The sequence below is a fragment of the Pieris rapae genome, chromosome 2 (genome assembly GCF_905147795.1).
Source record: "Pieris rapae chromosome 2, ilPieRapa1.1, whole genome shotgun sequence".
Classification (NCBI taxonomy): Eukaryota; Metazoa; Arthropoda; class Insecta; order Lepidoptera; family Pieridae; genus Pieris; species Pieris rapae.
This window is the reverse complement of record NC_059510.1, coordinates 6572873-6587780: the sequence shown is the minus strand read 5'-3', so window position 1 is coordinate 6587780 and position 14908 is coordinate 6572873. Positions and strand designations below refer to the sequence as shown.

The window sequence follows — 14908 nt, the reverse complement described above, 5'->3', positions numbered from 1 at the left end:
AATATGCACATCACAGTCAACAATTTAATTGTTTGCAATATAATATGTACTTGTATTCTAAAAAGCAAAACTCAAAACTAAGAAGTAAAAAGATAGATCGATAGAAATTATATTAGTTTTTATATGTAATATTTGTGAACTGAAAAATGCAAATGAACTCACTATTATAAATATCACTTTTATCATTATTTATAATATATTATAGAATATAATTTTTGTTTGTTTTTTGTGGGTACCCACATAAAGAAAAATAATTATCTAGCTCAATCTTTAATTCCGCATATATTAATACTAGTATCTGTACAACGTGGCTACTGTTCTTATTAAACGTTTTTTACTTTTATCTATCGGATCCCTCATTTTGAATTACAAAATGACTGAAGTAAAGTTTTGTAGCTACTTTAAGAATTTTATTCTTTGTGGGGAAATAGATTTCCACTGCCTATTATGCCAAGAGTCATTTTTTTATTTAGAAACTGTGGATAAGCATCTGAAATGGGAGAAACATAGGAGCTTATTGAAAAAGCAAGCATACGATGAGCGCTATAGAAGAGACTTTTTGTTTAAGGTACGTAAAATTCCGTAACCGTTACTGTACAACAGCGGACATGGAATTAAAAGTTCATATTTTCTTTATTCATTTAGAATGAAACAAATGATACTTACGCCGTAATATCAATTGTCTTATTCGCACAATGTTGCGTATTTTTTATATTAGATCAACCCTAAATTACATATGTGATTTTCTAATGTAGAATAAAATTTAATAAGGGTAAAAAAATAACATCAGCCTAAAAATCAGACATGTCACCTTTTATCTCTAACGAAAATAGGGTTTTTGATGTTAACTAGTGACCCGCCCCAGCTTCGCACGGGTGCAATGCTGATAAAAAGCAGGTTTTTATTATGTATTGTTATTTCCGTCGCTGGAAAGCTCCGATAATATATGCGTTCGATCGCTGCTAAATAAACTGTAATGGGCTGTATAGATCTATATTAAATGAACAATGTATTCAAGGTATTTAATTGGTTCAGGATTAATGCTGTATTGGTTAAAATCGCTTTGAAAATTAGCCATTATTTGTGGTAAAAAGTAAATGACAAAAAAAAGTTATTGTGGGTTATCTATAAGAGATAGACATATACCTTACGGACTTTTCTGTAGGTAGACCTTTTCAATGTGTACAATACTTAGTACATTATTTTGAAAAAAAAAATCGTAGGGTTCAGTCTGCGTTTGCAATGTAAGCGGAAAACATGTAATTATTTACGACATCACATTAGAAACCTCAAAAATAACAGTACTTCTCCACTATTTAATGGATGTTATTACACATATAAACCTTACTCTTGAATCACTCTATTAAAAAAAACCGCATCAAAATCCGTTGCGTAGTTTCAAAGATTAAAGCGTACAAAGGGACATAGGGACAGAGAAAGCGACTTTGTTTTATACTATGTAGTGATGCCACAATTTTTTGTAAAATGGCGGTATCCGCCTACATTTGCCATTGTTAGTAACTACCTACTATGTATAATTTCATATTCTTTATTGCTTTTAAGACGTATTTATAAAAAAAATATTAAGCTTAATAGTAAAGTCACGATACGTCAATGTACCTTAATCTTATAGGAAATTCACATTATATATATATTATTACAGATCAGAGACGATTTTTACTGTGAGGCCTGCAACGAGCTGACTACTAATCCTAAAAAACATAGACAATGTAGTTCTCATGTTGAAGCTAAAAGTGTTTTAAAAAAACCTAAGTTTGAAACAACGAATTACCCAATAACGAGGCGTTCAGATGGCATAGTTTTTATTGGCGATTTCCAAGTTAGCGCCTTAGAATGGCATGGCATAAAGAAAGATTTCTGTACCGTATGCTCTAGACAGATTCAAGATGTAACGATTCATAATACTTTGAATGTCCACGTAATAAATCTGATACAATCAAAGACTGTTAAATGTAACGAATATTATTATAGAATGGTGAGATCACTTGAAATTCTATGTTTTAAGTGCCGGTAATAAATAAAAATTTATTTACTCCGAATACAATTAATATACCTTTATCGTATTGTTATCGAACGATGATGATTAATTTTTTTTTTATTCACAGCTAAGTCAAGATAAATTCTACTGCTTCATATGTCTTAACGTACATGATATTTGCATGATGGAAGATCATATGACTGAAGATTGTGATGTAGCAGAAAGATATAAAAACAACTATTCGAAAAAGGCATATCGAAATATGAAAAATTTAGTTGAAACTGATCCTGAACTTCATAGTGCACTTCTTATCATGAGCCAACAGTACTATAAAATAAATGATAAAAAAAGAGAAGCAGAATGTCGTATTTGTAACAAGACAGTTAAAGCTGATATAGCGGTTATGATCAAACATAAAGATAAACATGAAAATAAAAGGGATTCAGACTGTGATAAGCCATACAAGGTGAAGTATTCAGAAGTTGTTGACCACGGAAAAAGAAGGCACGAACTGGTAAAGTATGGCAAGGATAATTATATTAAATTTAATACACTAGTAAGTTGGGGTTATTGTACCATGTGCCACACGAGAGTCTCCGCTAGCATGCGACAGGTATTCTCTCATGTGCATGGAGGACGTCACAAGTGTTTTCTAGAATTACAAGGCCTTAGGAGACCGAGTAAACATGAAAAGACCTATTGGAGAAAAATAAAGTTTACAAGCTTTATGACAAGCATATTTAAAATTAACGGCTCTTTTTATCTTGTTAACGATCAAATACAAATACATTTTTCTTCGTTTATGCTGTTAGGAAACTATGGCATTAATACAGATCAGTACATATGTTTTGGATGCAATGAAGTTATAGAGAAATCCGACGCTCAAAATCATTGCAAAACAAAGAGCCATGTAAACAATATGTTAGCCTGTCATGTTATGACTGACTATGATGAAAAGTCAGAATTTATTCGATTGGTGAGTACCTAAAGACTAAATATTCTTTATTTGCTAACAGCCAAGAATGGGTCGTAAACTTATTCTTTTTAATTCTTAAAGAAGTTAAAGCATACCTACCTAATTTGAAATTTTATTGGTCGTCGTGATTACAAAATAGTTTATGTAAAGTATTAATATCCCTACTAATATTATAAATGCGAAAGTAACTCTGTCTGTCTGTCTGTCTGTCTGTCTGTTACCTTTTCACGCCTAAACCGCTGAACCGATTTTGATGAATTTTGGTATAGAGATAGATGGAACCTTGGGAAAGGACATAGGGTACTTTTTATCCAGATCCCGATCCCGATCCCGGAATTATGCGGGTGAAAACGCGGGGTGCAGTTATGTATCGCATAATTCAAATACTCCTAGCCAGCTTTTAGAATACTTTCTGCCTGACATGTCCATCAGGCCCATCGGCCTATACACTATGAATGTGTGAGTGTGACGATGCATGGTGTGGTGTGGCGGGGCTGGCGGGCGCGGGCGCGCTGCGCGGCGCGGCGGCAAAGACGTGCGGGGGACGCGGATGGCTCGGTGGGAGGAGTGTAGATCACAAAGTATGCTTACCCGAACGGGCAGACACGTGAGGGCAGACGTCGTTGGCGGACGCATGCGATATCTACAATTTTGAGCTGCAACGTATTCGCTTTCTTTACGTTTTCATTGGTGTTTAGGGTTTCTTGGATAAGCATTTTGTGTTATTTACTTCGTTGTTTTGGTTGTTATTATTAGTTTAGCATAAGTTAGGTAGGTAGAATTATAGTTAATAGGTAAAATAAATACTTTAATTCATTTTTAAGGATAGGTATAAAATTGTAGTAGATTAGTAGGCAGGTTTTTTTAAGTTTTTTCACATTTAGTAAGTAGTTACGGTACCTAAGAAGGTCAGCATAGTTTTTATTGAGTATTAATAGGTAAGTAATGTTGTTTTGTGAATAAAATAGTTCCAGTAGTTTCGCATATAATTTTATCGATTCATTTTGTTTTTATTCCATGTGGATAGTATATTTTTTTTAACATTTAGTTTTAGTTTAGCAATTCGTTTTGTTTTTGTTTTATTTCATGTGTATAAGTACCTATGCCATTCCAATTCAAAAGAGTACAATTTCCCCTGAAAGCAGCATTCGCTATGACGATAAACAAAGCTCAAGGACAGACACTCAAAGTAGCTGGTGTTCATTTAGAAAAAAACTGTTTCTCCCATGGGCAACTGTATGTGGCGTGCTCACGAGTATCGAGTCCACAAAACCTACATGTTTTGACCAAAGAAGGAAAAACAAAAAATGTCGTATACAAAAACGTATTAAACTAAGTTAAGTCAGGGATCAGGGTCAGGAAAAGTCTACCTATGTTAATCTCAATAATTCAATGTGCCGGCTTCATTAGAATCGTTTCATTATAGTTTCAGAGCCTATTCAGTCCAAACAAATTTACACGAAGTAGTAGTTCTACGCAGACGAAGTCGCGGGTAACAGCTAGTCTAAATATAAAAATAATAATAAAGAACAATTAACACAAAAACCATTGAGCCGTCGCCAACAATTTTTTTAAATCTTATTTTTCGTTGAATTTAAATAAGGTATGAAGTTATGGAAGAAGCAGAAAGATCTTTACATTTGGCACATGGTTCTATATCGATTAGGCTAGGATTGATTTTATTTTTATATCATTTCTATTTTTACTACACTCACGATGGTTGCTAGTTGTTTCCAACACACTAATCGTTAAGATTATTAGGATTTACTAAGGTATATGAGAGTAATAATCTTCAATTAAAACTAGACAAATGTAATTGAATTTCTATTTGTTTTAGATTCGCCCAAACCTATATCACTGTGCCGTTTGCGATCTTATATTACCATATTGGGATAATGTACGTGGACACATATCAGGACTTTCGCATGGTGCTCGTAGGCGTGTATGTCTTTTACCTTTCAATGAAGCAAGTATTTTACGGTCGATGCACGGTCCTACGTTAAATAGGAATAATAGTGTTAATATTCATCTCAAACGTCTAGGTCTCATTTAGAAGTTTATGCAGAGTTGGCTTCAGAGACAAATCTTTTCTTCTTTCTTTCTCTTTTGCCATTATAAATTCATATGAAATTTATTGGACGTAGTACGCGTTTAAATAAACCATTTCAAACCAATTGTTTCCAGCAAGAAAACGATTTTGTCGCGAGTTACATCTCTACATAAAGCATCACTTTTATTCAATATTGTTCTTAGTTCATCCTTATTAAACCTATATCAAAGTACATGGAGCTTCATAAACTTGTCATTTGTAGATCCTTGTCACATCAGAAATCAATTATTATGACCCCATTTGAAAAATGTTTGTATCTTCAAATTTGCATTTAGAATTAGACTTTTATAAATTTTTGCTGAACGGCGTTAATGGACGAGATTTATTTATTAATGACATGTTTACCACTTGCTGTAGCTGTACCATGTGGTCGACATAATATTTGGCCACATTGATCAATATATTTCTATAGCTGCTTGTCTGCTTTGACAAATATCGGTAAATATTTGTCAAACTCATGGTACAACTACTTGTAGTATTTTATGCAAAAGAAAAGCAAGTTAATAAAAACTACAATATTTTCCTTAGTCTTATAATGATAAAAATATTTTGAGAAAGAATCTTAATTTACAAATTATTCTAGATACAAGGGTCATGACAATGCATAATGTACTGGGATAGGATATATCTAAGCCTTTTTAAAACTATTAATACAGTTGTAGTCAAGACCATGTATTTATAAAAATAAAACCTTAACATTCACTAAACCATTGAGGAAAATGTGAGAGTAACATAATAAAATTCCTTGGAGAGATCTTTTGCATTTCATTTAAATATCCTATGGTTTTCCTTATATAATCTTGTTTAAAATCATCTGGTAAGTCTTGTATTTCTACATCTAGTAAAATAACTATATGGATTAACCTTGTAGGGTACAAGCTGGCAAAATGATCATTGCTTTTAGTTTTTATAATACATTTAAAATTATAAACTAAGTCTAAGATAGCTGAATCATAGTTGGTAGAGGTTAATACTGAATTTAATATGGAACTGCAAATTTGAAAGCAATTTGGAACTTCAGCACTAGTACACAACAATCTTTGATATGTAATGTCGCTTAATTCTAGATTTAAGTCAAGACTTCTATTTTCAAGCACTTTAACACATAAGTTTAATAATATATTTTCTATATGTGGTTTCATTTTAATAACAACATCTGAGCGGAGAATGTTTTGATCCCATAAATTATTCAATATAGTAGAACACCTAATATCACTTGTGTTCCAATTAATAATACTGTCTGATAAATTGTTAAAAATACTTGAATCTAAATTAAGTAAAGCTTGAACTAATTCTGGATTGATTTCAATATTATAACATGATTTCATATCAGTATCTTTGCAAGTTCTGATCAAAAAGGCACTTAACTTTTGGTCCATTTCACTCTTATTGTTCGAAAAAACTGCATGTTTATAAACATCTACAAGAACTGCAGTATGATTTTCATGTATATTTAAATGGCCTTCAGGGTTTACCTTGCATATTTTACGTATGTTTTCAAGAACTGATAGTCGTAAGTTTGTGTCCACATTTGTGTTTTGTCTTGAAGTCAAAACTTGAACGAAACTTTTTGATAAAGCTTTCGCAACGGCTGGATCTAATAAAGGGTCTTTGAAAGTAACTACTGGGCAGGATTCATTAAAAGACTTGATTGTTTTCTCTATTAGTTGAGGGTTCATTGTAATATTTAATTTCACCACTGTACGACTGAAGAGTGAAGGATTAGAATTAGATCCGTCAGCGGTCAGACGGAATCCGTCATTTTGAAAAATCCACAGCAAAAGAAGAAAGAAAAAATATCAGCCACAGACTAAACTTTAAGCGAAGTTTTGCTAAATTTAGTGCCATCTAGTATCAAGCAGCAGAGATATTAAATTAAAATTTATCATAGTAGAGGGAGCTACTATTTGCGATCACATGAAATCAGTGAAGTTTGCGGTAAGAAGTACATATAAACAATTAACAAATGGTTTATTATGGAATAAAGTAGAAAATACTAAGTCATTTTTTTATCTTCGCCTGGACTGATAGGATCTACTTGATACAAATAATAAAAATATAAAATAAATTAAAGACTAACAGAAAAATTATATTATGTATTTTTTCAGTGAGTAATTTCTATAATTTTGTGATTAATTGCTTTAACAATTAAAAGCCAAATTTTTATGTAGTTTAGAATTGCTCACTAGTTTAAACAATACTACTTAAACCTACTAGGCACTTTCAAGATAGAGCTATCTATGTTTTTGAATGATTTTATAGTAATAATAATACACCATTGGTTATGATTTAAAGACATAATTCTTAAATAATTTTATCAATGGCTTAGATATAAATTTAAATAACAGTATTTAGGTGATAATTTTATGTAAATGGTTTAATTAAAAAACATTATAGTTCCAGCTTTCATCATTGGCTGTAAAAGGTGAGTACTAAAAAGTAATTTATAGTTATAGAAGTACCTATTAAGGACCCCTTTACGCAATTTCTGCCTTTGTACAGACTATAAAATATTCCCACCGGCAATTTGGTGTTGAAATAATGAGCAATTCACATTTGCTCTAATGTTGCCGTCTTAAAAAATTCGAAATCACGAAAACGCAATAAAACATTAAATGTAATTCAAAATAGATGTAAGACGATAAGAAAGCTTCAAATGTTTGAATTAACATACAAATTCTGTATTATTGTAATGTCTTAATTAGTTTGAATTCGCACCGTTAGGCGGGAAATTAAAAAAAATAACCTCGATGATAATTCATAGTCTATGTTTCGAATGGACGTTTCGAAAGTGTGTGGGGCCCGCTTAATAAATTACCATCGGGACCTCACAAGAGGTACGCGAGAGGTCTAAATACGTGGGTTTCACCACGGCTGGCCCCGCCCTGACAGAGAGAGAAGATGCCAGATAATTCGGAGCAATTTATGTGGAGATAAAATTGTTTGCTTAGTGATTTTTATTACGATACTAACTTTCCGTAGATGTATGCGTTTTTAAAAGACCGGTTTATTGTTTTTTTCTATTACAATCAAAATTATTAAAACTAATGAATTGTTATTATACTTAAAACGTTTTCCGGTATTAAGTATGCCTCTTTTGTAGTCTTTCAGAGTGTATTAAAAAATAAGTGTCATAACGTTAATTCTGAAAAACGATACCTATACATGCATGAGTTACCAAAACGTAACACACGTTATTTACATGTATATATTCTGACAACGTGCGTATATAATAAATGGTAATTTTAATCTTTCGGACGGCATAATTCTTCGCTAAACAGGTTTTGATCACCACGTCTGCTAATAAGAAATTGACAAAAAGCTTTAATTTACCTCATGCACGATTACTACATAATATTAAACACGTTTATTACCCTAACAGGTAGTTTTATTAGGTTTAAAGACATTTATTCTCTATTATTTAGTTTTATTCGACATAGTATCTAACGGAATATAAGCATTTATTCAATAAAATTTCAACTGAAGATGTGTGGGTCTTGTACCAGATAATACCCTTTTTATCTGACTGTTCTGACCAGTATTAAAAAGATTTTAGAAAAATACTGAGAAGAAATAATAAAAACGTATTTTATCCATGTTGCATTTTCATTTTCAATTTTAGCCATTATTTTGATATAACCTGAGCGATAGATTTAAGCCCGAACCCAATAAATAATCCACAATCTTAGATTGAAAATATACCCAATCGGGTATATTTTCGTGACAGTCGATCGATCTCCTATCTGCATCCCAATAAACAAACCCTACGAAGACAATCCATTTTTGGCGACACTCTTTACACTCATTGATAAAATTATAAGTACATATGTTTATTTAAAACATATCAAATAGCATTTCAATTATTTTAAAAACTGGTGTAGATCATATTTGTATGAACTATGAACAGATCAACTGTGCCAAAATATCTATCCCAGTGATTCTCAACCTTTTTTTTTGTCACGGCACATATTTAATGATTTGAAAGTTTGACGGCACACAATTAAAGATTTTAAAATTTGGCGGCACACAAAGAAAAAGCTAAAAATTATATATTTACTACAACACACTACATAAAACTACAGATGCTATTAAATTCTATCACAAGTATTTTAATTTCAAAATAATTTTTTTTGTATTATGTCAAATGTATAATGTGAACTGTGATAAACTGATATATTTACACACACACAAGCACACAACCAAGAATCGACCGTACGGTCGTAAACTTGAGAATTTGACTACGGCCGCTGTTGTCATCTTTAATAATAATTATTTAATTAAGATCAGATAGCTTCCGCAGCTTTTAGTTATAAATTAATTCAAGTAGCTAACTAAAATCGAAAGTGCATAGTTAATGTTAGGTAAGCTAATGCAGAAATTGAACAAATCAATAGCGATGTCCGAGAATGATGGATCGGCCACCATTACCTGCCCCATTCGCGCCATCTCGCCCGTGTGAACTGCGCTTATACGAGATAGGGCTGTAAGTTTGCAGAAAAGTGTATCTATTTTGTAACAGCCCGAAAAGAATATTTGTTTTCTTAAGGATGTTTTAGAGTGACTGATTGTAGTATTGTACATTATATATAAAACAGATAAGACACACATAGGTAAGCATTGGAACAAAAGCCCACTACTACCCGATGCCCAAAACTATGCTCTAAACTCTAAAGCTTAAATGATGGCAGGGCATATAGAAAGCCTGTCAGATGAGTGATGGATAACCTGACTGTCCTGACCTGATTTTTTGGATTAAGTTTACTTTGATTTTGGAAGAAATAAAAGGATTTCTATTTTATTTTAGATAGTAGGTACGTTAAGGGTCTGTTTCACAATGTCCAGATAAGTTCCAAATAAGCTATTTATTACTTATTGGTAGGATAAACAATATTGTTGCGTTTCACAACTGTCAGATAGCGTTATTCGTCATGAAACGCGAAGTTTCGAATTCGGGACTTTTATCTTCCGAATAATTGATGTGTTGTATAGCTATTTGGTACTTTATCCATACATTGTGAAACAGGCCCTAATTAACATAACTTGACAGCAGTCATATTATAACTATTCTCGTAAAAGTAATTGGCAACCCTAAACAGTGCAGTGAAGTTATCATTTGCGTTACGGGACTGACATTAGACGAAATTATGATAAATATAAACTGTATAATATAAATATAAACAATGAAAATTTCCGTAGTCTTGGAAGCTGTAACGTAACTACGTCAGATTAACAGAAAAAAAGTTTAAAAAAATATTACTTCTAAAGTAATAAAAAATATAAAAGTACCTACTTCTCGCTTATTAACGGACTGTTTTATAAGTACTCTGCGATTTTTTACGCTTTTCATCTATATATAAAATGCCTTTATATTCTTTCAAAAGTACTTAATTACTGTTATGACTTATATTTTTTAGTTTATTAATTACTTACTTCAAAAATCAACGTCTTAATTAGAACCAAATACGAGCGATTACAAATGACACGTCGCAAATATTCATTTAATTTAATTTAGATATTCATTCGGTTTCGTTTATGAAATCTACATATTATGTTACTATAAATACTGAATAAAATAAACTTTCAAAAATTAAAACACTATCAGATTAATGTCAGTGAATCAAGCCAATTTTAACACACATGCTTACAGAGCATCAGTGTTGCCAGACGTCCCGATTTGTAGATTAAAATTTAGTGTCCCCGCGATTTATACCCAAAAAGTGGGAATAAAGGGATATACTTTTTGGGGATAACTCACCCACTAAAACACTGACATGATTTTTTTGTAAAGATCACAATCTCGCTGTTGGCCTTAAGGGCCTTTACAGCTCAGCACGGGCTGTTTTGGCGAGCTTAGCTCGCCCTGAAAGGGTCCACTGCCATTCACAGAAATGGCACCAACTCCAAAAAAAGATACCAGGAATATATAAGAAGTATCTTTCAATTTTAATTATTCTAACATCAAACTGCTCCTACAATAATTTAAATTGCCGTATGCCAGACATAAACTGTGCGTAAATTAAGCAGATTAGAGATAAGACTCATCGAAATTCTACAGATATCCTATGAAACTTTTTTTATCTTTATTAAAGAGAAAAGCGAAACTTTAAAAAAAAGTCTCACAGAAATATCATCCTACCTAATTCATATAAATAAATATTCACTCAATGTAAAGTGCAATTTGTAATATTAATTATATTCCAATCGAATTTGTTCGAAACGCCTTGTTTTTGTAACGGATAAAAGATTTTTGATTTTTTAAATTATAATAAATAAAGACTCAACTATTTAACGATAGTGTTAATCTGATTTAAAATATCAGTTTTTTACTAAAATAAACCTTCTATAGTTTTTTGCCTTTTGTAATCTATTAATAAATATTTTAAAACTTCTAATTTTATACTTTTTTTTACTGAACGAAACTCCCGCTTTTTTCATTTAAAAAGTTCCAAAATACCAATAAAGACCCAAATGCATTCTCCCCATATTTGGTTAAGTCTGTAAGCCTTCTAATTGTCGTTTCGATTTAAAATCATTTTGTGTTATAGTTAAGTAAGCTGTAAGGTACAAATTCTTAAAAGGCCGGCAACGCACTCGCGAGCCCTCTGGCATTGAGAGTGTCCATGGGCGGCCGTATCACTTAATATCAGATGAGCCTCCTTTTGCCCCCGTTCTATAAAAAAAAAGGTTTTTCTAAATAAATAAATATTCGATCGTATGATTAATTGTCCACGCTTCGATGTATCGATAAGTATGGATTAATGCAATTTTTATACTGTCACGTCCATTATTCCGTGAGATTTATTGAAGAGGTAATCATGTAAAAAACGTTATGTGGTGATTCGGCCATTCCAGTTGTCTCGTTACAGACCACCGAGTGCGTGCGAGGGAGATAGCATTACGATATGGGTGGCCATAATAAAGGCCAAACAATGATCTATTATTTCAGTACTTGCGCAAGATTGGTCTCTAATTTTCTTTTGCTATAATTCTAAATTCATAGTAGCTTTTATTTCAGTTATCGATTTGAAAGCTTGCCTCATTAAATCATTAAGTCTCGTTAAACAATTATAAAAAATGAGTTTATTTATTAATTAGTTGTCTGGAGGAAACACAATATACCTACAGTCTTTCTGTCTATTGTGTCTACTTATTACTATTAGCAATAAACAAATAAGTAAAACTCTTTGTGGCCCCACCTTATAAGGTATGGGTCTCAAATTTCTGTTTCTGTTTCATTATTATTTTTCAATCTAATAGGCAAGTAGGTGATCAGCCTCTTCTGCCTGACACACACCGTCGATTTATTGGGTCTAAGGCAAACCGGTTTTCTCACGATATTATCCTTTACCGTTCAAGTGAATGCGTACATAGACTGAAAGCTCATTGGTGTATAGCCAGGGATCGTACCTACAACCACGGGATGAGAGTCGCAGGCTGAACCCACTGGGCCAACACTGGCGTACAGTGTACCTACACACTTGACACTGTACTAGACGCTGTAAGATTTTTTAGGTAACTGTTGTTACTTAAGTGAAAAATTAAAAAGCATTTATTATTTTTTAAACTCGTTTTATAGCGACTATATCGATTCAGTAGTATGTATCGAGGAAATTTTGTGTTTTGATTTTTTAGCGCAAATTGCCAAACGTAACGAATTACAACTTTTCATCTATTGTTATTGATATAAACGTTATGGTACTTATTTAACGAACTGCTGTTTAGTTCACAAAATATGGAAGGCATCATTGGGGGTGGAGCTCACTTTTGTTAGGTTTTAGGAGATAAAAGGTTTTTTATCTCCCAAAACCTCAAACCCCACGTATTTTTCCACGTATTATATCCAAGACTATATCCAACATCAATATGCTACGAGTCGTTTTCTATTGAGATCGCACAGCTCTTTTTCATAAAACATACTACGCTTAAAACTTCGAGACTACTCATACTTACTACTTAGTTCAGATTTTACGCCCACTAACTTGGTACTTCTTACAAATCAAGCTAAATATTACAATAATATTGTAAAAGTTCAAAAAAAAGTCATTCCACTCGCGAGGTTTCTTTACTAAATAGGTAGATATGTGAACAAAATAAGGTCCCGCACCAAATTGTTCGGGGAAATAAAAAAATATCAACCTTATATACCACAATTTTTTTTAATTGTGAAACATTTTGTGGGTATTTTTTTAAGTTTTTTTTTATTGTAAACAGATGTATCCGATTTGTTTCCTTAATAAATAAACCGTATGTGCTATGTGATAATCGTACGTATATATAAAATTAACTGCCATTAATTAACTTGGACATTCCTTCTTGTCCAAAATGTTATTAACGGCAACTTCGACCTCATTTATTCCATAAAAGAAATGGCAGCGCTTCAACCCTTGGTCGTAACCTCGGTTTTTTGTTTCTGCTTCGTGATCATTTGCCTTTTGCTTTTAAGCAAATAAGTGATCAGACTTCTGTGCCTGACACGGGATCTTTGTGTCTGAGGCATTCCTCGCGATGTTTTCCTTCACCGTACAAGTGACTGTGCGCTGCGAAATGCGCACATAGACAGAAAAGTTGGTGGCTGGAGTTCAAACATAGGACCTTAATTCTTATGAATAAAAGTGACACGCTTAGGCCACTTTTCTATATCAATCTCATGATTCAGAGTTTAAGCGTCTAGCTACAATTATTTTTATTTTGACACTTTTGCAATGTTTAAAAGTCTATATAATAAAAGTACTATAAACCAGTTAAACATATATATAAATAATTATATCCAAGCCTATAGCCATGTGTACTCGTAATGAGTCTTGTAAAATATTAACGTTTACAGAAATTTTTTGATCACGCGATGTATTTAGACAAATTACAATCTTTACACAAACATGGCTATTGACATGGCATTTTATATAACAAATGGCTTTCCATCTTTCCATCATTATTAACCTTGACTTTGCTTCCAAAATTAATCATAAGAAAATGAAGAATAATAAAAATCACTATATGTAAACTGTCATGTAAACTAAATTTTGTTACAAATTTACATACCTTGATATTTTATATTACAAAATCGATTATCATTATCAGTAATCAATTAAATGCGCTAAAAATATAATTTATTAAAACTAACAAGAATTAAAATCAATCATATTTATAACCAGAATGACCTAATTTCATCCAGGGCGGTCTAATTTACCCAACGCAATAAAACCTCTTTTTGACATATCCGTGGCAAAATCCTAACCGATACCACCCTTTACTCCGTTAAGGTGTTAAGAAAAGTCTTGTTATATTAGTGAATTTGTACTTTATTCTCTAGGGCATAGAGTCAAGATTTATATCTTGCCATAAAGAAGTTTATTAGACTACAAAAGCGCCGCCGTGCTCGTCGGCTCCTTTGAAGCGGCCGCCAGTAATTACATAAGAGTGAATGCCTTGCTTATCGTACGAATGAAGTGAACAGGATTTCAAGAAATTAACATCAAAGTGATGAGATTGAAAAGTGTACTTAGCGTGGGATTTGTATGAAGTCTAGCATTGGTTATTGGAAAATAGATTTCCTTTAGGATATTAGGTTTCGTAATAATTCTCTCTATTTCCCGCGTCAGTTCATTTCGCCTCAGTCATGCAATATAAACTGATCTGAAAACAGATTCATGTAAAGGAACATTTCACGAATTATATTTATTCAATTTAATTGGGTTGTCGCATACATTGCAAATTGCAATAATTAGTTCTACGATTTTATAAACCATATTTTTAGCTATGGATTTTTTATTTTGTAATTCGGTTTTAATACAACTGAAAGATTCTCCAGATTAAATCATTAGTT

General features: G+C 32.2%; 1 protein-coding gene across 1 annotated transcript; it reads left to right on the top strand.

The window, feature by feature from the left end:
- The first annotated feature begins 254 nt into the window (after nt 1-254).
- On the top strand, nt 255-5840 carry LOC110997271. Its single transcript, XM_022265340.2, has 4 exons — nt 255-568; nt 1664-1996; nt 2127-2975; nt 4813-5840. The coding sequence occupies exons 1-4, from the start codon at nt 374-376 to the stop codon at nt 5026-5028; spliced, it is 1593 nt and encodes a 530-aa protein (XP_022121032.2). The 5' UTR covers nt 255-373; the 3' UTR covers nt 5029-5840.
- The last annotated feature ends 9068 nt before the right edge of the window (nt 5841-14908 follow it).

Bases quoted from the DNA above. Each gene is read 5' to 3' on its own strand.
- LOC110997271 (XM_022265340.2), top strand. From the start codon at position 374: ATGACTGAAGTAAAGTTTTGTAGCTACTTTAAGAATTTTATTCTTTGT. The intron at 569-1,663 runs GTACGTAAAATT...ATATTATTACAG, and splicing joins GAAGAGACTTTTTGTTTAAG to ATCAGAGACGATTTTTACTG. The intron at 1,997-2,126 runs GTGAGATCACTT...TTTTATTCACAG, and splicing joins ACGAATATTATTATAGAATG to CTAAGTCAAGATAAATTCTA.